The sequence below is a fragment of the Epinephelus lanceolatus genome, chromosome 13 (assembly GCF_041903045.1).
Source record: "Epinephelus lanceolatus isolate andai-2023 chromosome 13, ASM4190304v1, whole genome shotgun sequence".
Classification (NCBI taxonomy): Eukaryota; Metazoa; Chordata; class Actinopteri; order Perciformes; family Serranidae; genus Epinephelus; species Epinephelus lanceolatus.
Genome location: NC_135746.1, coordinates 44,276,712 through 44,301,833, shown reverse-complemented (window position 1 = coordinate 44,301,833; position 25,122 = coordinate 44,276,712). Strand labels below are relative to the sequence as shown.

At 40.9% G+C, this 25,122-nt stretch overlaps 1 protein-coding gene across 3 annotated transcripts in view; it reads left to right on the top strand.

Annotated features, from left to right (window-relative positions):
* The window catches only part of cd2ap (CD2-associated protein), a 260,040-nt gene that overhangs the window by 189,928 nt on the left and 44,990 nt on the right, over positions 1-25,122 (top strand). For all 3 annotated transcript variants that reach the window (XM_033619722.2, XM_078174115.1, XM_078174116.1), the window contains 2 exons: positions 23,189-23,345; positions 23,688-23,797. In XM_033619722.2, the coding sequence (XP_033475613.1) occupies positions 23,189-23,345; positions 23,688-23,797 (267 nt within the window). The remainder of the gene's footprint in view (positions 1-23,188; positions 23,346-23,687; positions 23,798-25,122) is intronic.

Sequence of the window (25,122 nt, the reverse complement as noted above, 5' to 3'; positions counted from 1 at the left end):
CAAGCTAATATACTTGCTCGCAAATTTGGTATGTGTTCAGTTAATGTGAAGATCACTCTTTTTAGAGCATTTTGCACTCTGCTATATACTGCCCACTTGTGGAGCTTTTGTAGGAAGTGCATTATGCAAAGACTGAACAAAGGCCTATAATGATGGCATGAGACTGCTTCTAAAACTTCCACGATGGTGCAGTGCCAGCCAAATGTTTGTAAATGTTGGTGTGCCTACTTGCCCTGCTTTAGTACGTAATCTTATATATCGATATATGTGCAGGCTGTCTGCCTCAGAGAATAGCATCATCCAGGCCTTGGCCAACCGACCGACCGACTGACCGACTGTGGGGCCACTGGCACTCCAGCTTGTTTGTGGGTGCAGATTCTTGAATTGTGTCCATTTTTATGAATTTGTATGACATGTCGGGTATTTCTTGTCTTTTTTTTAAAGAGATTTTTATTATTGTATTTATTATATTGTATTTTTTTGTACATTGGTCATTGTTTGTTTTGTGTGGTATGCTATGGACCTCTCTCTGTATCCAGGGCTGTTTCAAGACACTCTGGGGGCCCCAGGCAAGAGGCACCTTGGTCGCAAATGCGAGTAAAATGCTCACACCATAGAGCTCTGTGGAAAACAAATCACTGTAGCATATATAAACAAATCTAACCTACAAGTAAAAAGAAATAAATAATAACTTTCACTGCTTAAAGATACTCAATAGCTCAGCTAATACCTGAAATGTCACTGGATACAAACCACTGCAGCAGCATATTGAGTGCCAGGTGGCCAGCATGTGCCGTTATTCGACGGTGCATGGACACTCACCCTCTTGCGACTGGACTTTGAACTTATCCCACAGTAGTGGTACCATGAGGTACCCTAGTACTACGGTACTCCAACAATGCTAGCGCGGGTGGCAACCAATCATGCAGGACATGGTCTCAATTTGCGTGACGCATGAAAAGAGACAGAAATGCTGTGCAGTCCTGCACAATGCGGGACGTCTGGTCACCCTACTTAGCCACTCGCAAGCAGCAGCTAGTAGGGGGCCCCATTAGGGGGGATTCCAACATGTTCTCGTTGTTGCAGTGTCTATAGGGGTTCCATCATATTGTCATTGATATGGACCAATGTCAGGCGTCTCTGGGGGCCCCCTTCCAGCTCAGGGCCCTAGGCAATTGCCTAGTTTGCCTGTCCGGTTGCAACGGCCCTGTCTGTATCCTTAATAAAGTCATTATTATTATTATTCAGCAAACACTGCATGTTCTTGACCATGTGATTGAGAAAAATATAAGCGCAATGTTAATAAGCCTAGATGCAGAAAAGGCGTTCGATGTGGTTGGATGGGAATACCTTTATCAAGCAATAAAGCAATTCGGCTTCAATGAGAAGTCAGTACAATGCATTAAATCAGTATACTCATCCCCCACAGCTAGAATAAGAATTAATGGGCACCTATCCCGACCCATTAAACTAGAGTAAGGGTGTTGACAGAGGTGCCCACTTAGCCCTGCATTTTTCATATTCTTTATAGCCCAGTCAATAAAGAAAAATTCAGAGATTAAGGGGTTTTAATTGGGGATTGGGTATTCATTCCAGGACATCCCTATTGCAGTTCCTTCCCAAAGACTTTATTGAATGGAATAGGGTGGTCTCAAGAATTGTTTGGAACAGTAAGAGGCCGCAGAATAAATATAGAATTCTACATTTACCGAAAGATAAGGGTAAGCTTTCCTTCCCCTATACTGAGGACTATTACACAGCTGTTCAGCTACGACCATGGGCATGCTGGTGCAATCTGGACTACTCAACCAAATGGAAAGACTAGGAATTAATGCAATTCAATCTGTCTGCAGTCTGTAATAGGTAATTACCCACACCAGGATTCTTATTTGGATAATCCAAACCACTGGACCAAGGTAGCTCTTAGGGTATGGTTAAAGACCTGCAAAAGATTTCACCTTGAGAAATTTGAAGATATTGAAATGGGTGGCATTTGATCCAGAGTTTATACCTTCCAGTCTAGATATGCGGTTTAGGCAATGGGCACGTAATGGTGAAACGGCTTCCTGCACTATAGCTAATGGTAATGACTTACATTCTTTTGACCAGCTTTCAAATGTTTATAACCTAGGGATTTTTTTTTTTTTTTTTGATATTTCCAGGACAGAGATAACTTCAATAAAGAAATTGAACATTGGAACATTGATTGGCCGTCTGAACAATTAAACATCCGCCCCCTTGCTAGTTGGCACCAGAAATATTAATCAGTTAAACTAATTAGTGTTTTATTCATGCACAAGCTTAAGTGTCATGCAGCCACCTGCCACTAGTGGGTGCTACAGAGCCGTCAGACAGCAATTCCCCTCCCTGCGGTAATGGCTGGGTAGACTGGAGTTTTAATACAGCACGGTGGGAAACTGGAGAGATGTCCTCTCGCAAAACCTGCGCGGTTTGGCAGGATTTTGATCTAGAAAATCAAAACAATGTCGGCTGTGTCAGAAAAACACTGGCATATAATCACTCGACTGGAGCAATGTGCAACCACATTCAACATGTGCATTTGGATTTTAACCTGCATGGAACGACGGCTGCTGCTGCTAGCAGTGCTAGCCACACTCAAATTGACATTGTTCACTCGGAGACGCTGTGATCCCGCCCGGGCTGATAAGATAATGCAGCTCATCATGACAGACTTCAACTTTGTTGAAGGTAAAGGCTTCAGGAAGTTTATGAAATATGTTGCACCTGAATGTTCATGTTCTCATTCATACCGCACAGCGCAAAATGTGTAGTACTTCAGCAGCACTTGAAATCTGACATGGTTGTTGAAGATTGTTATTAAAGACTTCAAATGGCTCTTAATGCACACAATATTTTTTGGGACAATGTTTCAAATACTTAACAATAAAGTGTGCTAAATTTTGATTGTTTTCTAAATGTTTTTCTCTTTTTGGACTAGTCGACTAGTCTTAATTAAAATTTCCATTAAGTCGACAGGGAAATTAGTTGCTAGGAACATCCCTAGGACAAACTAGGACCACCAATTCAAGATCCTGGCAGGAGTTCTGCTGGAAAAACATAATATGATAACAATAACAATAGTATTGTAATATAACAATACATAATATGATAACTCCAACATTGAAATTTCTACAACAGGGGTCTCAGGGGCAGGATAAATGCTGGAGGCTGTGTGGTAAATCAATGGCAGAGCACTTTCATATGTTTTGGGGATGCCTATTTATTTATCCATAGTGGCAAGAGATTGCCAAAGAGATAAGGATCAACCTTGGAATAGCAGTTCACTGTACTTGGGCAAAACCGCAGACAGTCTCATGGCCCTGAAAAAAACTGACTGACTGTATACACTAAGGGATGTAACCTATTGACTGGTTAGCTGAAAAACTACCATTGTATGGCTCTTACCAACCCCTGTTCCCCTGTTTTTTTTTTGTTTTTCTTATTTCCTTCAACCTGAAAACACAATAACAATACAACAAAGTAAGAAGATGTCCCCTGTCACTGATAGATTATTGTTTATTACATTATTCTGTTTTCAATACTGATACATCAGTTTGTAAGCAGAATTTTACTTTTGCAGCTGGTTTAGGTGGAACTAGTTATAACTATCTTATATACAGTGAGATAGTTGAGTCCATCGGTCCCCAGCCTAGGAGTTAGCCCCCTCCAAAGGTCACAAGATAAATCTGAGGGGTCATCAGATGATTAGTGGGAAGAAAAACTAAAGTTCTGCTCCACACATTTGTATTCCATTATTGGATCTTAGTGATCAGAGGCCAGAAAGTGGATTAATCTTTAACAATGTATTGTATTTTTAAACCAATCACTTGTTTTTCATGTAAAAACTTTAAATCTACAAAGGTAACTGGTAAGTATAGCTGACAATTAGATGTAGTGGAGTACAAATTACAATATTTCTCTCTTGAAGGTAGTTGAGTACCCCCACAAATTGGCATAGATAGGAAATCTTCAAGTAAAGTAGAAATACTGTACCTCAAAACTGTACTCAACTTCAGAACTTGAGTAAATGTACTTTTTCCCCACTATCAGGCCCGTTGTGTTCTCCTCAGTCTTTCTCTCAGGGTATCCATCTGTCCTCCTGCTGTCATCTTCTGTTACTGCTGATGCTCCCCTTCAACCTATACTTGGTGTGAGATTAGTCTGTTACTGAAGATGCTGATGCATTTCCATCCTTTGAGATTGGAGTTGCTATGCATTCTGTGCTGTCGTGTAAGGATGTAGTTTTGCAGCAGTGTGAGTTTAAGGGCCCTGACACATCAAGCCCACTGCTGGCCGTTGGCCGGTGTCAGGCTGTTGGTGAGAATCTGTCGTCTTTGTCTTTGCGGTGTGTCCTGCACTATTGGCCCTCATCGGCCAGCTTTTTTTTTTTTTAGGCCAATTTAGAATGTTGAATCATTGATGAATCAAATCACTCTGATTGGCAGTACAGCTCATCACATGAGAAGAGAAACAGAAGTGAGAAGAGCAAACAGCAGTGTTAATGTCAAGAATGAGTGAGATCAATACAAACTATATTATATTAGCTAAGATTTTTTTTTTGTTAGCCACTGAGCTCTTTAGCAGAAATGTTTCATAATTGTGTTGCTGTTTGCTGGAGCATGGTAAACATCCTTTGTTCTTTTAACCTCAGGCTGTGTTTTTAATGTTCTGTCCAACAGCATCTGAAATCCATCCTGTTGCTCTTCTGTATTCCCTTTTTGAATGATGAATACAGACTATTGATGCCTGCTGCTGTGGAGAGATAATTTTTCTCACACATGTACAGAACGTACGTGCTGGTCTACTGTTGGCTGTAGTCTTGGCTGTGATAGTAATAAAAAAAAAAAAAAAGTATTTATTAAAAGGTTGTGTGTACTGTCCTGCAAGGAGAACACTCACTTTGTTTGTGTGTGCACACACCTGTCTTTTGTGGCAGTGAAGATGAAAGAGTAATGATAATCAATAGATAGAGATAGAGATATCTGCCGCGTCTCCAACATGACAGAACTTGATGGCGCTCGGCTTGTGTTGCTCAAAACACCAAAAAAAAATATTCAACAGCAATGTTTCTTTCTAGAAATCATGGCTGAGTTTCTCAAGATAATCTACAAAACTCTGAGCTGTTTCTTGTAGAAACTATTTTCTTTGTAGCAAACTACACCCTCCAACTGTATCGCCTAGCAGAAGGAAGTGCACATCTACTGCTAGCTTACCTAGCACTGCTGAACTAGCTAATGTTACGACTTACCTGAGGAGGATATCATTAAGATTTACATCTCTTGTTCACACTCCAGTCTATGCAGTGATACGATTGGTGGAATGAAAAGTCTGCTAGAAAAAATAATGTGTTTTTGATTTTGGAGTGTACTGTCCCTCCTTTTTTTCCCCTCTACTAAAATGGATGTTCACAAAAAAAAGTGTCCTCTTCAGACCAAAGATTTGCAATTAGACGAGTTGAAACGGGCAACTACTTGTGATGCGCCTTTCTACAACATTCTAATAACCTGCTGGTTCACACTAATGCAACTAGATGTGACAGTGTATCATCTCTATGCAACAACTCTCTGTTTCATCTCATTGTGAATCATTGGTCTGATCTGGGCTTTGAGTAAATGTAAGGTAAAGTGATTCCAGTTGGTTTTAAAGCCAATTTAAGTGTTATGAGCATATTCTCATGATTATCATAATAATGTAGTGAATCGCAGTTATTTTGGCCAGGATAACAGTGACATGAAATTTTAATGTTGCCCCATGCCTAGTACTAACAACCCACTTTAACAGCTGATGCTAAATAATTCCCCCACTGTAAAGCTGCAAGAAGAGAGGAAAATTAAATTAGAGTAAGATTAATCTGTTATTAATAGAAAGCAATTTTACCCATTCAAACTACCAGTTTTCTTGAGTGGTGGTGGTTCTGTGATTGCAAGAAGCGTTGACACCTGAGGTCAGTTTATTCTAGTAGTGTAATCACATCACCTTTTGAGGCGAGCTCTGTCAACTCATTGTTGGTAAGGAGACAGGTGTGCTGTCAGTGCAGTTTCTGTCTTACCACATTGCACACAGGAAATGAGCTTGTGTGTGTGGGTGTGTGTGTGTGTGTGTGCGTGCGTGCGTGCGTGTGTGCGCGTGTGTGTGTGTGTGTGTGTGTGTTCATAAAAGTGTCTGCAAGAATTTGCCTATTTTGTTGTTTCAGTGTCACTTTCTTTGCACCCTGCTACGCTTTCAGACCTCATTAATTATATTTTTAGATTTCAGCTTGGCTATAATTAGCTTTTTTAATCAATATTAAAAGTTATCACTTATAGTTGAATAATTCATATTGTAGTTATGAATGTTGTATAAGGGTAATATTTTATTGTTTTATATATTATAAACCACTACAGATCCCCCCTTCCACAGTTGAAAGACTATGGAGAAATCTCAAAACAAAGAAAAACAACCACTTATTCTTACTTTTCCTTACACTTAACACAACAAGACTTAGAAAAAAAAAGAAAAGACTCAGAGCAAAGACCCGTTCCTGGACCTTACAGGCCCTCGGGCACACATCCTCCACACCAAGTCAGAAACTGTCATAATTACTAGGGATAGACCGATATGGATTTTTTAGGGCCAATGCCGATACCGATTTTTTTCCATCACCCTTAGCCGATGACCGATTATGGACTGCTGATTTTCTTGAGCCGATATTTGGGGCCAATACTGCTTTTGCTCCCTCAATTTACATTAAAAAAAAATGACACAATGATAACAAATATTACAGGTCTCAAGTTTAAAATAAGAAACATTTATTGAACAGTAAAAAATACTAAAACAAGATGGAAAGTTGAGGTAGAACAGGTAGAATATTATTATTATTATTATTATTATACATTCAAATAAAAAAAAGAGTTCAGTGCTCTTAAATCTTCCAGTAATGTCTTTATAAAATAAACAAATATTTAAGCTGAAGCATAAATAAAACAACAACTACTGTACACAGTAGGATTCAACAGCTTTGTTCAACTTAACCACATACTTTGAAATGAAAAAAAGTGCCAGGGAAAAATAAATCCACGAACCCACGTGCGTATCAGCCGATGCCGATACAAGTAAAAAAAACTCAAATATCAGCCCGATATATTGGCCGGCCGATGTATCAGTCTATCCTTAATAATTACATTAAAAAAATGCTTCACACAGACATTTAAAACTATTAAACTTCAAACGGCTTCACAGAAAGGGAAATCAATATCACATACAATTCAAAATCCCTATTATCAATTATGGCAACAAAATCTTAATCACAATTTCATACTACGTAATAATAACACTTCACACATTTAGCACTTATAGCAGCTTTCTATATAACACTAGCTTCAGTTTAACTTTATGATTTACAAACGTCCATACTGTAAAACAATCAGATTCAATGCACCTTACAGTCACTTCTATCTCATTCAAGAAGGTTTCACTCAAGGAAGTCACACTGCAAATTCAGGCGAAAAACCCTGTATCAGGGAAAACATTCCTGAGTGACCAGCCCATAGAGCCCAGAGGAGGAAAAACCCCAGCAATGGCAGTAGAGGGGAAAAATACCTCTGTGGTCTCCATGTGAATGATCCCCATACTCGGCTTGCAGTGAATCTGGTTGTGAAACAGAACGCAGACATTAGAGACATCATAAAGAACAACCAAACAATATTATTAAACCAATTAAGCCAAATTAAACTCCAATTCAAATATTAAAGGAACATTCACATGAATCATATAAAAAATTCAAATTTTGAGGGTGTATCAATAATGAACATAATTCATATAGGCGTTCACTTTAACTACAACTAAATTATAAAAACCTTAACCATATATGACTATTATCAAAAACAGTGATTGTGACTGTAAGCTGCAACAGATTTCCTTTGGTACTTGCACTTGCACATGTTATTACCTTATGAAATGACTGTAATATAACCTAGCTTTATACTTAAATTAATGCTGACGTGAACACACGTGTGGTTCAAACATATAGATACTGCATATATGTATTGTAGCGTAGAAACCTAAAAAATTGTTGGGCGCCAGACAGGCGGACACAAAAACCCTCACCTGTCAAATTTATTAAGAGTGAAGTAAAAGTAAAATAACCCGACTGCTTACTTCTACACTACAAAATAACAGAAAACACCACAAATCAAGTTGATTAATTAAGGGTCGTTATATTCATTCCTAATTCTAATTCTAATTCAGTCAATCACCAATCAATCAAACTTCTACTATTATTATACACAAATGACTATTGTCACGCATGTATACTGCCAGATATTAATACATACTTTCAACATATTGTACCACAGTAGCCAGAACTATAACTATAATATTATTACTTTCAATAATGTTGTTGTAACCTACTGTCATTACCTGCATCTCTCTCTGTCTGTCTCTCTCTCTCTGTCTCTCTCTCTGTCTCATTGTGTCATGCGGATTACTGTTAATTTATTATGCTGATCTGTTCTGTACGACATCTATTGCACGTCTGTCCGTCCTGGAAGAGGGATCCCTCCTCAGTTGCTCTTCCTGAGGTTTCTACCGTTTTTTTTCCCCATTAAAGGGTTTTTTTTGGGGGAGTTTTTCCTTATCCGCTGCGAGGGTCATAAGGACAGAGGGATGTTGTATGCTGTAAAGCCCTGTGAGGCAAATTGTGATTTGTGACATTGGGCTTTATAAATAAAATTGATTGAATTGAAATTGATTGATCAACCAGAATCAAATAACTCAAAAAATTCTTAATTCATCAATGTCACTGCAGTAAACAGAAATCCAATTCAATTCAATAGTCAACCACAGGAAAACACAAAATTCAAAGACAAATAATATTCATTCAGCTCATAAACAAATAAAAGGAAATTATGTGTGTGTGTACGTGTGCGTGTGTGTGTGTGTGTGTGTGGGGGGGGGGGGGCGTGAGAGCGAGGTTTATAGTTCAGGGGCCTCATTTATAAAGGAGTGCTTAGGATTCATACTAAAAGTTGACGTGCACCCAAAAGCTGAAAATGGCGTGCGCCAAAAAATAATCTGATTTATAAAACCGTGCGCACACACACTTGCACGCAATGTTCTCTTTATAAATCACAGACCTCCTGGAGTTGTGCGCACCCAGACCCGCCTCATATTCTGCCCTCTACACGCCCTAGTTCAACCATAAATGGTCATGCGAATCACCTCATGAATGTGATCTGCATATAAATAAGCCGGCATGCGAGTGTTCTCTCGTTGTGTGAGTCGGATGAGAAACGAACCAAAAAACGGAATTTCTCCGAGACTGAGCTAGAGGCCCTTTAACAGGAGGTGGGGGACTGAAGAAAGATTTTATTTGGTGGCCACAGCAGTGGGATCACTAATAAAAGAAAGCAAAAAAGTGGCAACACACCAGCGCTGCTGATGCTGTCAGCTGTGTCTGTGGGACTGCATGGACAGTGACAGAGAAAAAAAAAGTGGTCTGACCTAAAGGTACACCAAATATTTCTACTCCTTTACCAACATGTAGTTAATGTGTTGCTTTTAAATTTGAGGATGTTTGACATTGATGTGCGACATAAAGAATTACCTTTATTAAAGGTGGAGGCAAAAAGGAGTATGTGCCAGTGCCATCTTGCGCAATTACGCACGAGGGTCACCGCAGTATTTATATGTTTATGGCAATTAGTCTGATCAGACACCTGGCCTGAATTACAGCATGAACCAGTGGTATCCCTGTCCCAAAATACAACGTGTAATTTGAAATACAATTCAAAGATGAAAGTGTAATAGGCGAACATGTTTCTTCATGCCGGTTTTGTCATGAACAGCACATGTCTATGTAGGGCTGATGAAATGAGTGTAACGGTTGTGCTTATGGCTGTATTTCGAGACATGATAAATGCACTGGAAATATTTAGCTAAATAAATAAATATATTCCATGCAGTCGCGCCATCCTCTCCCCCTCCTGCGCTCACAGAGTGGACAATGAGACGTTAGAGGCAGTGCAGATTAAATACGTATTTAGACAGAATTTCAATTCAGGATTTGAGTTGGATTTTACAACATTTTTATGAAACAATTATCACTCACTCCAAGAGCAAAATAAGGCTGCTGGACTTAATTCCAATGATAATGTGGATCTAAGGTGGATATAGCGTGACATTAAATTTGTGTGAGACATCAATAAAAATCTGACTCCACTTCTCAACCTCGCCGTCTGCGTCGCCACTTCCCAGTGTCTTCCAAAATGTGCGCACGCATGACTCAGAGTTTGCTTACAGGTGCGCTCATTCTCCCTCCAAGTTTATTTTTATAAATCACAACCTTTGCGTGGGAAGTGGCGTATGCCACTTTCAAGCCCCGTTTTGTGCGTAAGCAAGCTTTATAAATGAGGCCCCAGTTCATTTAATTCAGATAGGTGAGAGTGTTGAGGGGACTATAAGGAGTATGAATGTAATTCAGTTCAGTTCAGTTCAGTTCGGATGTGTGAATGTAATTCAGTTCAAATCAGTTCAGGTGGAAGAGTGTGTGTGGAGTGTGAGTGTAAGTGAGGGGAGAGGGAAGGACCCAGGTTAGCTTGAAGCTCGAGTTTGGAGAAGCCAGGAGATTGTGGGGAAAAAAGGAACGTATCTGCTGGTAGTGAGTCATCCACCTCAGCTCAGCCACTGAATCCAAACAGGAAAAGCACAGCAGATCCAGTCTGTTTTACCTGCTCCAGAGATCAGCTTTTCTTTGAGGTTGTTGTTTCCTCACCATTCATTTCCAGCCAGTCCTTGTAACACTTTGTCCCTAGGGTTAATTCACTGTTGTCTTTTCATTTAATCCAGTGCTGGGTTTACCCTTTTACTTATTTCCTCTTTTGTTTCCCATTCTCACTTCTCCTTTCCATCCTCCTTCAAGTCTCCTTTGTTTGATTTTCTTCTCTCTGTTCAGCTCACAGGTGTCCCTTAATTTATCACCTTCCCCTCCTCCTTCCTCTCCTGCTCAGGTGGACAAGGCTGTGATCTCACTCCCTTTTTCCTTCCTGCTACAGTATACTACATAGTATGAACATATGGTGACCTATATTCTGTAACTGTGAGAGTACAAATGTAGTGTTAAAGTCCCTTCTCTGGCCTGGCATTGGCCAGGTCACTCAAGGAAGGCTTGCTCTTGTTCATCATCTTCTTTGTCAACTTTCTCCATACCAATTTGGATCCACTCAGGGACAGGATACAGGTCAGACTCCACTCCTAAGTCATCCCTAGCCTTATTCTCCTCTGTCTCCTGCCTCATCATGACATTTTTCATCACTACCATCTGCATCATCTGCTTTTGACCTCCAGTTATCACTGATCTCATCACTGGAATACAACAACAGAAGATGAATCCCACTTCCACTATACAGATCAAAACAGTTATTGCTAATCTAACCAGCTAATCTATCTAGTCTAACTCTAACTCTCCCACTGGGAGAGTGGATAGCTGAAAGTACTGGCAACTCATGAGCAGTATCATCATTGCCAGCGGACAGAGTATTACCATTATCACTCTCCTGTTCCTATCTGTACTTGCTCCACATCCCCATCCTTTTTGACTACCTTGGACCCTGACTCATCTGTGTCCTCTGAAATCTTTACACAGTGATTTAAATGGTACCATGTAGGAGACCCTTCCACTTGTACTGCTCTAGAGGTAGCTCTAACTACCTTGTAAGGTCCTTCTCTCCTACAGAGGTCCCGCTTTCTCCTGAACACTTTAACGTACACCAAATCTCCTGGTTTTACTTTGGGTTCTTCATCCTCCTGGACCTCTCTAGCCTGGAAAGAAGCAACACAGGAGGAAATATTCCTGTGTCTATCAGTCATTTGTTTGACGTAGGATCTCTTGTCACTTGTTAGTAGATCTAGTGAGGGACCCTTAACAGCCCTATAAGCTGGTGACGGCATTGGCCTGCCAGTTAAAGCCTCATGTGGAGTTAGTCGCAATGTCCTGTGAGTGCTCGCTCTGCATGCCACAAGGGCGAGTGGTAAAGCATCTACCCAGTTCAACCCTGTGCTCATACAGATTTTTAGCAGTTTATTTTTCAAGATTCCGTCGCATCCCTCAACATCAGACTGTGAAGTTGGCTTCTAAGGGAGTAGGTCTCAAATTTTAGCATACATTTCTACTTCAGCCATGAAATCATGTGGCTTTCCCTCAAGTGGCAGTGGAATAGAATCTGCAGCATTCTTTACACACATGCCATGTCACATCTGGATATTCAAGAAGTCTGTGATAGTCAGTGAGGCGCTGTGCAGTTAACACAAATTTGCTTCTTTTGATCAGGTTTACCAACTTGTGATGAGACAAAATCTCCACAGGATAACCCACGGTTACTGCTGATGCTTTCTCATACATCAAGTGCGCCGCAGCCAAATGGCGATACCAAACTGGGAGTTCAAGCTCCACTGGTGTTAACACCACAGAGTAATACGCTATGGGCTGTGCATGCGAACCAACACCTGTCTTCTGAGCTAATATTCCACAGGCATGGTTTTGTCGGCACAACACAAACAATTGAAAGGGTTTCTCATAGTCAGGGAGTGCCAATGCTGGTGCCTGCTGCAACAATGTTTCTACTGTTTCAAACGCTATGTGACCGTCAGGGGTCCATGTTAGTTTTGCTTTAAGATTTCTGGGACCTTCTGCTTTTACCATGTCCCTCAAAGGTTGAACAATGGTGATGTATCCATCAATCAACTCTGCACTGTACCCAGTCACTCCCAAAAATTTCAGCATTTCTCTGACCGTGGTCCACCTGGGGGCCTTAGCGACAGCCACCAACTGAAAAGGTGACACCGTTCATGTTCCTTCTTTAATCAGTCTGCCCAAATACTCTATCTGATCCCTGCAATATTGCTGCTTTTTCAAGGAAACCTTGTGACCTCACTCAGCAAAGTGGTGCCTACAAGACTCACTGAAAGGCACACTAAAGAATGCGGAGCACAGATCAATCAAAGTGAACCACTTCACATTTGATGGAACATTGGACAACAGTGTGTGAGGATGTGGAACTTTGGACTGAAAGATCTCTACTACCTCATTTAAAGCACGCAGATCATGTACCGGCTGGTACTTACTTGTGTCTGCCTTCTTTACCAGCAAGATTGGTGTGTTACTACATAGATTTGGTTCAATCACCAGCACACCTGCCCCAACAGGCCCTGTATTGTCTGCTCAATACCGTCTTAGTGGATATTGCGGTTTCCATGGAGGTTTGCATCCTACCTTTAATTTCACCTCCACTGGTTGTGTCGACTTAATGAGCACCCTGACTACCCAACACAATGGCAGTGGACCATATTTGGCCAAATATCTGGTTGTGATTCAGATCCATTCTTACAAAATTGGAGTGTGCAGTGAGGCAGACATGCCTCTCAGGGAGAGATGCATCAGGCAGATTGGCTTCAATAAAGTCCATCCACATCCTGGCTGGGTCCAAACAGGTATCACTCAAGTTCCCAAGCCAATAAACCATCTCCTCTTCTCGCCTCACAGTCATTTGACAGTGTGTTGCGTCAACAGTTACCCCGTCCAGGGTACATAAGATGGCACAGTTCAATTTACACAAAGCGTCTTGCCCAAAATGGCCTTAAGGTCTCCCATTGCCAAATTGTAGCAAAGTTTTCCTCCTCAAACGCTCATGGATGCATGGAAGTCGTTGCACCAGTCCCTCCAAGTCCATTGTGGGCCAGGGGACATATTGGAGCTGTGCTTTAGCCAGAAGTGAATACTCCGATGCTTCCTCCACCACAGTTGTTGCCTTTGGTGCTTCCCGGGAGTTAAGTGTAATTACTCCATCCATTTTTCCTCGTTCCTCCATAACATCACTTCCAACAGCCAATCCTGCTCCATCTTCCACACCCCTCTCTGCTTCTCCTGGTCTTGTTGGAGCAGAGTGCTCCTCCTTCTCACACTATTTCATTTTCCAATTAGCGGGCAAGAGGAGGGGTGATATTGTGAGGTTTCATGATGGACCGAGGAGGCCTTGGTATTACCCCCTCCTTTTCATGTTTGCTGTAAGGTTCTGAACCCTCTTCTCCACCTGCTGCTTCACTGCCCATCCGTCTCACCATACCTCTCCTGTTGTGTCATTTCAGCCTCTTGCAAGAGTCATGTATTCCGCTTATCCGTCTAGGACTTCTGCCTGTGAGCTTTATTGACTTTATATAAACTTCAGGTAAATCTGATAAACGATCTTCCTCCTGTTCTTGTTCCGCAGCTTTTGCCAGGTCTGGATAAAGTGAAGATTGGCCAGATTTCATTACGTAGTCTCCCATAAACTTTAATTCACGCACAGGCATTTCTGTTGAATAAGGGGGTGGTCGTCCTTTCTCCCCCTCTGCTGTGTTTTCTGCAACAGTTGGCTTTCTAACATACTCTACTTCCTCAATGCGTTAGCAACCTCTGAGAACAAACGAAACACAGCAAACTCTCGTTTGCGTTTGCGAGCACGTTTTGGAGATTTATCCTTAACCTTATAGTTCTGGACCAAAACCATCATCTCAGCACACTGTGCTGCATCAAATGTTCCCTCCGATGGCGATGGAGACGAACTTTTCCCTGTCCTCCCATTCCACTTCTGTGATAGTCTCTTTATTTCTTTCACTACAAGTGGATTCTTTTTTCCAAGTATTGCTACTGGAGACAAATCCTTAGGGTCTACACTAGTCTTGAATCAGTTGAGCTCTGGACGTCTTCCCATACACTTCCGTCTCTCTCAGCACAACTCCACATGCACACAGTTCTTAAGTGCCACTCCCCTGTAACCTTTCCAACACTCAATTTCAACTGCGTCACAGCTTCCCTCAACTATTTCTTGACTACCAAGTGGGCCGTATGTATCTTATTATATTGTATTTCACTTGTCCTTGTATTTCATTGTCTATTTTTGATCTTTTTCTTTAGTTTCTAATCTTACTCAACTGGTACGCATCAGCCTACAGAGCATACAAAGCCAGTACACTACTTTATGAACTCTTTTGCACAGCCTTATTTAGACACAAGTGAAAGAGAGAATCGCTTCAGCTTTAAAGAGTAAAAGCATTCCAGTGCGTGGCACACTATATAAGATGTTAATTATGTCAGTAGCTGCATTAAGTAGCTTATTACTCAGAGCAATATAAAGTATTCCTCAACATTCACACATTACGCAGCTTCAAAATAGCAAGTAAAACATCAGCTTTAATGGAACATAGCATTAATTCCTGCCTCTCACATGCAGCCAACACACATACACTCAGAGCATCCATTTACACACATCCACAGAAAAGCGATTAGACTCACACACACACACTTCACACAGAAGGGGGCAAAGAAAAAAAGGTTTCAACTCACGCGCACACACACACACACACACACACACACACACACACAGTCACTCAGCTGCTTTTCTGAACACAATAGACACACTTTATTAAAACGTACAGTCCAGATATAAAATACACATTTACAAAGTGCTTTTGTTGGATTTGCAGACTATTTCTCAATTCTTATCTCAAACACCGTGGACCGTTCCTTCGCAAAGGAACACTATAGCCACAATTCTAGGTTGATCAGTCCAAGGCGTCAACTATATTGTCCACATATACAGTACAGGCCAAAAGTTTGGACACACCTTCTCATTCAATGCGTTTTCTTTATTTTCATGACAATTTACATTGTAGATTCTCACTGAAGGCATCAAAACTATGAATGAACACGTGGAGTTATGTACTTAACAAAAAAAGGTGAAATAACTGAAAACATGTTTTATATTCTAGTTTCTTCAAAATAGCCACCCTTTGCTCTGATTACTGCTTTGCACACTCTTGGCATTCTCTCCATGAGCTTCAAGAGGTAGTCACCTGAAATGGTTTCCACTTCACAGGTGTGCCTTATCAGGGTTAATTAGTGGAATTTCTTGCTTTATCAATGGGGTTGGGACCATCAGTTGTGTTGTGCAGAAGTCAGGTTAATACACAGCCGACAGCCCTATTGGACAACTGTTAAAATTCATATTATGGCAAGAACCAATCAGCTAACTAAAGAAAAACGAGTGGCCATCATTACTTTAAGAAATGAAGGTCAGTCAGTCCGGAAAATTGCAAAAACTTTAAATGTGTCCCCAAGTGGAGTCGCAAAAACCATCAAGCGCTACAACGAAACTGGCACACATGAGGACCGACCCAGGAAAGGAAGACCAAGAGTCACCTCTGCTTCTGAGGATAAGTTCATCCGAGTCACCAGCCTCAGAAATGGCAAGTTAACAGCAGCTCAGATCAGAGACCAGATGAATGCCACACAGAGTTCTAGCAGCAGACCCATCTCTAGAACAACTGTTAAGAGGAGACTGCGCCAATCAGGCCTTCATGGTCAAATAGCTGCTAGGAAACCACTGCTAAGGAGAGACAACAAGCAGAAGAGATTTGTTTGGGCCAAGAAACACAAGGAATGGACATTAGACCAGTGGAAATCTGTGCTTTGGTCTGATGAGTCCAAATTTGAGATCTTTGGTTCCAACCGCCGTGTCTTTGTGAGACGCAGAAAAGGTGAACGGATGGATTCCACATGCCTGGTTCCCACTGTGAAGCATGGAGGAGGAGGTGTGATGGTGTGGGGGTGTTTTGCTGGTGACACTGTTGGGGATTTATTCAAAATTGAAGGCACACTGAACCAGCATGGCTACCACAGCATCCTGCAGCGACATGCCATCCCATCCGGTTTGCGTTTAGTTGGATGATCATTTATTTTTCAACAGGACAATGACCCCAAACACACCTCCAGGCTGTGTAAGGGCTATTTGACCAGAAGGAGAGTGATGGAGTGCTGCGGCAGATGACCTAGCCTCCACAGTCACCGGACCTGAACCCAATCGAGATGGTTTGGGGTGAGCTGGACCGCAGAGTGAAGGCAAAGGGGCCAACAAGTGCTAAACACCTCTGGGAACTCCTTCAAGACTGTTGGAAAACCATTTCAGGTGACTACCTCTTGAAGCTCATGGAGAGAATGCCAAGAGTGTGCAAAGCAGTAATCAGAGCAAAGGGTGGCTATTTTGAAGAAACTAGAATATAAAACATGTTTTCAGTTATTTCACCTTTTTTTGTTAAGTACATAACTCCACATGTGTTCATTCATAGTTTTGATGCCTTCAGTGAGAATCTACAATGTAAATAGTCATGAAAATAAAGAAAACGCATTGAATGAGAAGGTGTGTCCAAACTTTTGGCCTGTACTGTACATCTTAACCATGTTGTGTAAGGTTATAGCCCAGAGAGCCACTTTTGAACAGCCAAACTTCCCTTTGGCAAACACAAAATAATTTATGGCCAGAACCCACGACAGGTCACACACTGGTGTGCCCTGCAGAAAAACCACAGCACCACAGCTGTTTTAACTGAGGGACAGTGACTGTATTTTCTATAGGTTAGCTCGCCAGGACCCAGCCAGCTGTCACCAAGTGCGGGCCAAATCCACTGGAGACCCACGCGGAACAACCAGATACGCTGGCAGTCTATGAGTTTTAGAACCAGAACTAGATCAGGAGCCGAATGCCCTAACAATTAAGAGTAAGGTGTTAGCAAAGGCTACCCCGATGTTGACCCTCGTTTTTTGAAATCGCCGGTAGCGTTGCCTTTTTTCAAATGCATCGGCACTTGTGACTAGCCTGCTTGCTGCTGCTTTTCGTCACTCTACCTGCAGGCAGAAACCGGAAACTGACAAGTGAAAACGCGAAAGGCGGTTCTGTATTTCTCAAGTATGTCCCTGTATGTACCTGTATTTTCAAGATGGCGCACGTACATGATGAGACACCGGTCGCAATGTATATGTAAATGAGAATTTCGGAGCTTACGGACATACGTAGATACGCTGATGGAGGTAAATACACATGTGCTAGGACACACTTTTGACTGCAAAATTTGTTTCTCTCAAAGAACAACTAAAATTGTTACACATAGTGCCTTTAAGAGGATTTCCTCTAACGTGGCACAAACGTCCACTTGGATTTAACAGTGAAGTTATTCGAATTTTGTATTCAAGAATTCTTTTGGTAATTTGAACAAAATTTCACAAAAATGTCCAAAAGGATATAGTGATGAAGTAATGACATTTTATATCCAAAGTCAAAGGTCAACTTCACTGTGACATCGTAATGTTCTGCAAAAACACTCTCAATGTCATACTCAGTGACGGACTGGCCATCTGGCATTTGGGCAAATGCCAGGTAAGACATAATAATAATAAATAATAATAACTTAATTTGTATAGCACCTTTTAAAACGGAGTTACCACGTGCTTAACAATAAAAACAATTACACAATAAAAACAATTAGTACATAAAACAATAAAACATCAAATAATTTAAAAAGAGTTACAATAATTAGGCTAATTACCATCAGTTAAGAAAAGACCATACGATAAATGTGAGTAAGAAGAGATTTAAAAGAAGACACTGAGAGACACATATTTATTTTTATACTCTAGCTGTGCAATGCTCTTGTCATGTTTTGGTGAAGCTATTGTAATATGCATTGTGGCTGCTGTAACATTTATTATGGCTTATAATACATAGGGTCCTTCTTGTTTCTGTTGTAACTAGTGCTTTTGATAGAGCTATTGAAATGTGCACTGTGGCTGTGCAGTGCTCTTTTCATGTTTTGGTGAAGCTATTGTAATATGCATTGTGGTTGGTGTAAGATTTATGTTTCTGTTGTTATAATTTGGTTGTGCTGTATTCTGTCCAAGAGGGGGCGCCTCTGGTTAATGGTGGTAGTAGGCTAAGCCTTTAGGATGAAATTGTGTGGTGTTTGATTTCAGATTTTCGTGTTTTGGTAGACATAGAGCTAGTATTATTAACTGAGGTTATTAGTCTGGCCTTTGAACGTGCGTGAATTTATGGGGGTTCTGCTGCTGCCATATTATCTTGAGTGCTGTGCATTGTTGTCTACTGTACCAGTGCAATTGTAGTGAGTTGATTGCGTGGTGTGTGTTCTGAATTTCTGCATTCTCATCATATGTTTAGCTTTCCACATGCTCCCATGCAAGCCACTAATCAATTTTAGCATTCATAATGACTGTGTCTGTATATCTCCTCTTCTATTGTGCATCAAGGCAGTGAGTGAGTGTGTGAGTTTCTGTGGTAGTTGTGGAACAGTCTGTGTCTCTGTGGCGCTCTGGAACGTTCTGACAATGGTACTGTTTTTTATGTTAGTATGTGTAAAGTCATCAGTCATAGTACCTAGTAATATGTGGGAGGGGGGATATGAGACACCACGCCTGTTCTTTCACAAATAAGGAACTGATGATCTAAAATGATGTAAAAATGCATATTTTTTTTGTAAAATAATATGAAAATTTTTCACCCCTGGCTGGCCGATGCACCGCCATGGGGCCTCTGTGTCAAAAATGCCAGGGCCTCTTTTTGGTCCCAGTCCGTCACTGGTCATACCTCAGAAACAGAAGGGGAGCCATATGGACAGATACTGAAATGGTGACACTAATCTTGAAACTGTGCTGATTGTACAGATCTTCTGTGCTGCTGGGTTGAAGATGTGTGTGAAGCAGACATGTTTAAGACTTTGTAGTTTCTTGTGGCAACATCCATATTTAAAGTATTGTCAAATGTCATGGCTACATATGAGTCTGGACAGAAATAGATGTAATCTGTAACCACGTTGCATAACTCTGATTTTTTTTATATTTTAGCGAAGGCACCATGATCATGCAGATTTCACCTCTCAGTGAGCAACTCACATTCTGAAGTGATACGTTATTTGAATCAAACAGTGGTTCTAGATCTGTTATCTTCAGTCTTTGACTGTAAAAATGTAGTAAAATCTCTCATACTGTTTTTCTTTCTTTTTTTCCTTCTGTGTCACACTTAACTGTGTTTACCAGGTATTTCTGGGCTTCAGCAAGTTCCACAGAAATAATGACCAGTGTGATTTGTTATGTTATACTGTGAAGTTAGTTAGGAGTTTTATTTCACAGACAAAAATCATCACCCCTTACCATTAACAGCTACTTCTGTTGTCCTCTCCCCTGTGAGAGAGAGGGAGGGGTTGGAGAGAGCCGACATCCACACTAAACCAACTTAATCTGAAAACACGTGTTTTCCTCTCGACTTTGAGAAGAATCATTCACTCTGACCCCACTAATTTGAGACCCACCTCTTACTAGATAATCACTTTAATGCTCAGTTTTGTTTATTGATAAATTAAAGAGGGAGGAGAGACTGTTTTTCCGGATTTTAGTGTTAGATGTAAATTTACAAGAATGTGAATTAGGTGTAAATTCTCATGTTCCTTTTCACATTGAGAGTAGGTGTTTCTGTGGTGATCTGGAGAATTCAAGGATGAGGCCAATCACAGAGTTCTTTCTTAATGCACGTTTAATTATGAGCTTGGATCAACATGGCTACATGCAAAAGCTATGTGATGATTGTGAACAGAGAGAGACACAGCTTATATAGGATGGTGGCATGTATACTATGGGTCCATGTCATTGGTCCGACAGCCCATTGGTCCAATATCCCATTAGTCGCAGTGCTGAACTTCTCCCGGCAGGCATATTTCTGCCTTGATGGTACGCCGTGACCGGCTCTGGGTCAGCTGGGAAAGGCTTGAGGCGAAGCAGGCTCACAGCTTATGTGTTTGTCACTTTCTTTTTCATTTTAACCCACACCATGATCTTTTCCTAACCCTAACCAAGTGGTTTTTGAGCCTAAACCCAACCAGACCTTAACCACAGGGCATCATGATGATTTCAGAACAACTGGACTTGCGAACAATGGGTTTAATATGGTCAGAACAATGGGATGTCGGACCAATGGGCTGTCGGACCAATGGGTAGTTCCCGTATACTATTACCTAAAATGGTGCCTTGACACATTTAACTTGACCTTGGGCCAACTAAAATTAGTCTAAATTGTCCATTCATCAGTAAGCCTAGCACTTCTGACGCCATGACGTCTATCATAACGGAACATGATCCCCAGAGGTCTTGACCAAGTACCCACTGGTCAGTGGAGATGTAAAAATACATACTAACACACATGTAAACAGTTGTTTCAGATTGTATCCTCTAAGATGGATCAATAAAGTAAGGCAGACAAATCAGAAAGTCTGTTGGATGGAAATAGTGCGTCAGTCCAAAAGATGCAGATAGCAACAGAGAAAGGAAGACAGAGGGAAATGAGAAGAGGATGTGTTGAATACTTCAGGACTGTCTTGTCCTGTTGCAAAACCACAACACTTTATCAAGTAATATATTCAGGAAAAAAACATTGTTTTCTGTTGGGCTGTTATTTTAGGCCACATCCACACTACTACCTTATAGTTTTAAAGTTGTAACTATTACGACATTAGTTCTGTCTGTGCAGAGATCAAGCTATAGAGTTACTGCAAAGTCTCCTCTTTATGTTTCCTTTGCATTTTTTCACAGAACCAAATGACATGTATGTTGTTGTATAGTGTGTTCTAGGAATAGTTAGAACCTGGATATGAGTTATCATTTTTGCACTCCTGGTTCATTTGTCTTGAAGACAATTGATTTTACGTAGGTTAGTGTTTTTTGCCTGAAATAAGGTTTGTGGTCAGCACAAGCTCAAGAGACTTTCATTTTTGTTCTACAACATAAAATGCATCAGTAAATACCCCACTGGTGAATTTTGAAGCTTGTTTGTATCTTAAAAAAGGCGGTTGCTAAGAAGTGGTTAAGTGAGACAACAGAATGTTATCACACCGAACACGGCTTCACAGCATTGTTGTGGTGACCATGTTAAGTGAAGTGACTGTTGTGTAGTTTGTTTACAGCTAACAGTAGCTTTTTACTTCTGTTGATTGAATTTAAAATCATAACAGTGGTGTTCATTTGTGAAAATTATCTTGATGCAGTTCAATCCTCGGCTCCTCCAGTAGGCATGTCGAACTGTCCTTGAGCAAGATACCTGAACCCAAGTTGTTCCTGATGGCTGTTCCATCAGTGTGTGAGTGTGTTAAAAAGCAGATGGCATGAATGTGTGTGTGAATGTGACTTGTAGTGTAAGAAGTGCTTTGGGTGGTCGGAAGACTGGAGAGATGCTATACAAGTGCAGGACCAATAACCATTTGATGAACAAAACATGTAAGTATCATAAACATTTGATTGCCACAGAGCCTATTTTCTGCAATAATCCAAAATCCAATGGATAAATCCCATAGGCCTTTTGACAAAAGAACCAGGGCAAAGCTCTCTCTGAATCTCTCTGAAGCACTTTTTTTGCTTTAAAATGACTCCCACCACCTTCACCACCTTATACTCAGGTGATCCTTTTGGTTACAGTACTATCTCAGCGTCTATCCAAGCAAAGAAATCTCTAGCCTTACTTCTTGCCATCTCTGGAGTATTCTGTAACAAAGCAACTAACTGCAAAGTAGACAACCAGCTTCCTGCTTATATCAGGAAGCATGAGACCAGTATAGTGTCCATATGATATGTGTTTTGGGCAGTGTAAGTATGGCTGTAGATTGGTTTTGAAACAGTGCTTAAACGTGTGTACAGAGATGATTTTTGTTACAAAATTAAAATGTAAGGATGTGGTCCTAGTTTCAATAAACTTAAGGTCAGGTACTGTGTGTCCACATAGCAACAGCACTAATAAAAGCACTGTTCTGTTTTATCATGAGACTTGGTTATGTTTAGATAACAGTATTAGATATCCTACTCATTAAACAAAGCTGTCCATTGAGTCAGTGTTTAGACTGGCTCAATTGGTTGGCTAGTGTTTTTAGAGGCTCGCTGTCATCATCTTTTGCAGACATAATGTTCTGAAAAGTAAGCATATGTATGTCTGCTGCTCTTGTACAGCATCTTATAATGCTAAATATGTCCTGAGCATTAACTTAAAAAAAGCACTAAACATACTGTTAGACTGCTGACTGAAGTTCAGCTGTTGACAAACTTCATCAGCAGACAAGCTTGTTGAACAAGCTTTTTTAATTGTAAAGTCGATTGCAGAAAAGTGAAATGTAGTCAGTTTCAATGTTCTCTTAGAGACTTTATCATATATGCATACAATTTCTCCTCTCTGGCACTCTGTTTCTCTTTTATTGTTCACAGCTCCATCCAAATTTAGTCCATCTTCACTTCTCCAACTTTCCTTTGAACTCTGCTTATATTTCCCCCTTTCAGTTGACAAGCCTATTCCAGATCACAAACCATCCAAGCCCGCAGCACCGCTGGTGCCACCCAAGAAGCCAGTTCCTCCTCCTGGGAAAGGCAGACCGGGACCAGGAAGCCTCCCACCAAAGAGGCCAGACAAGCCTCTCGCACCCTCGACAAACCTCAAGTACGTCTTATCACCTCTGTCCAGCATCTGTTCATCCAGCCTGTTTGCTGTCTTTCTGAAGGACTCTAACCTTTCTAAACTAAGACTATCAGTGCTTCTGTATCCATACAGCACCAGTGAAAGTCCTGTCTCTTGTAAAATGATGTTAAGGTATAAGGTACTCTCAAGAAATTACATTCTGGCATTCATGACATCTATGACAAGGGAAAGTAGACAGTAATGGCAGATGACATGGCCTTTGCAGTGCACAGATAGGAAGTGTTCTGTCATTTCCTGTTGTTTCTTGTATATATAGAGAAAGTATTTTTCCACTTCTTTTCCACATTCCTGTTTCTCGTGCAGGCACAATGGAGAGGTGCCTTCCACACGACCAAAGTCCGACTTTGAGCCATCATTGCCCATCAAACCCAAAACACTGTCTGGGGACTGGGGGGAGAAGTCCTCAGATGTGGGTATGTACAGTACTACCTACAGATGGTGTCAATCCTGATCTTAGTTCTCTTCTGGCTTTGAACTTGGTGAAAAAGTATCATGCATTTATCAATCCTCCCATATGATAGATTAGATGATTAGATTGAACTGAATTGAGAAACTCTGTAGAGGAAAATTAATAATAGTTGTTAAGGGGGGAATATTTATTCCTCATTTATTTCTTCCACTAACAGTTCCCTCAAGTCAACCATTTAAAAATTGTCAACAAACAGTTTGCAGCTGTCAGGTTTTGTATATTTTAGGCATTAATGTGATTTTGGTGCCTTTTATAAAATGGTGAAAGAAGACATGCAGAGCTTTAAATGGCATCAGGTCCAATAACAAAAGCAGAGCTCAGTGTAAGTCAGAGAGGAATCACAAAAGACAGGAGGAGTGAACAGTAACAGGTGGAGCCGTCACTGAACAGATGAATAGTTTAGAGGCTGAGGTTTTGGAGTTGAAGTAAAGGGTTTAGTGATAAACAGGGGAGCAAACAGGGAGGCACAAAGGTCCAGAGAAAAGACAGTTGAGATGATCCTAACAGAGCTGACCCTAAGGTAGTTCATGGGAGAGTCCCCTGTTTGTGACAGAATGCTTGTAAAGGTGATGAAGAGCTGCTAAAACTCCACACTGTGTTCCAGAAGACAGTCTGACACACATTGCCATGGAACATGAAAATTCAATCTTTACTGCAATCACAGGCAATGCTTTCTAACTGCAGCAGTTTACCACTATGGAGCTGCAAAGTGCTGTCACGCAAGAGGTGCTAAAGTTTTTTCAGTGTTGCATAACAGAAGTGGGAATGACTCATTCGTTCCTGTTTAAGTTTGTTGTGCTCTTTCGCACACACACATAAACTAACTGTATGTCATTAATTCTCTAACAGTTGCTTTTATTTCCATCCACTTATTTCTAAATATCCCTGTTTTTATTTCTCTGCCCTGGTTGCATTGTCCAGCTGTGTGTACGGCCCATACTAGTGAATGCAATATCTCAAGAACACCTTAAGGGAATTTCTTAAAATTTTGCACAACTGTCCACTTGGTCTCAACAATGCCCTGATTAGATTTTGGTGGGCAAGGGTCAAAGTCACTGTGATCTTGCATCTGTCTCATCCTTGTGAATGTGATATCTCTCAAGGAAGGCCTTGAAGGGATGTCTTCAAATTTAGCACAAACATCCACTTGGAATCAAGAATGAATTGATTAGAATTTGATGGTCGAAGGTCAATGGTCAAGGTTACTGTGATCTCACAAAACATGTTTTTGGTCATGGTAATCCTAAGTGCTATATTGTTGGCAAGTGG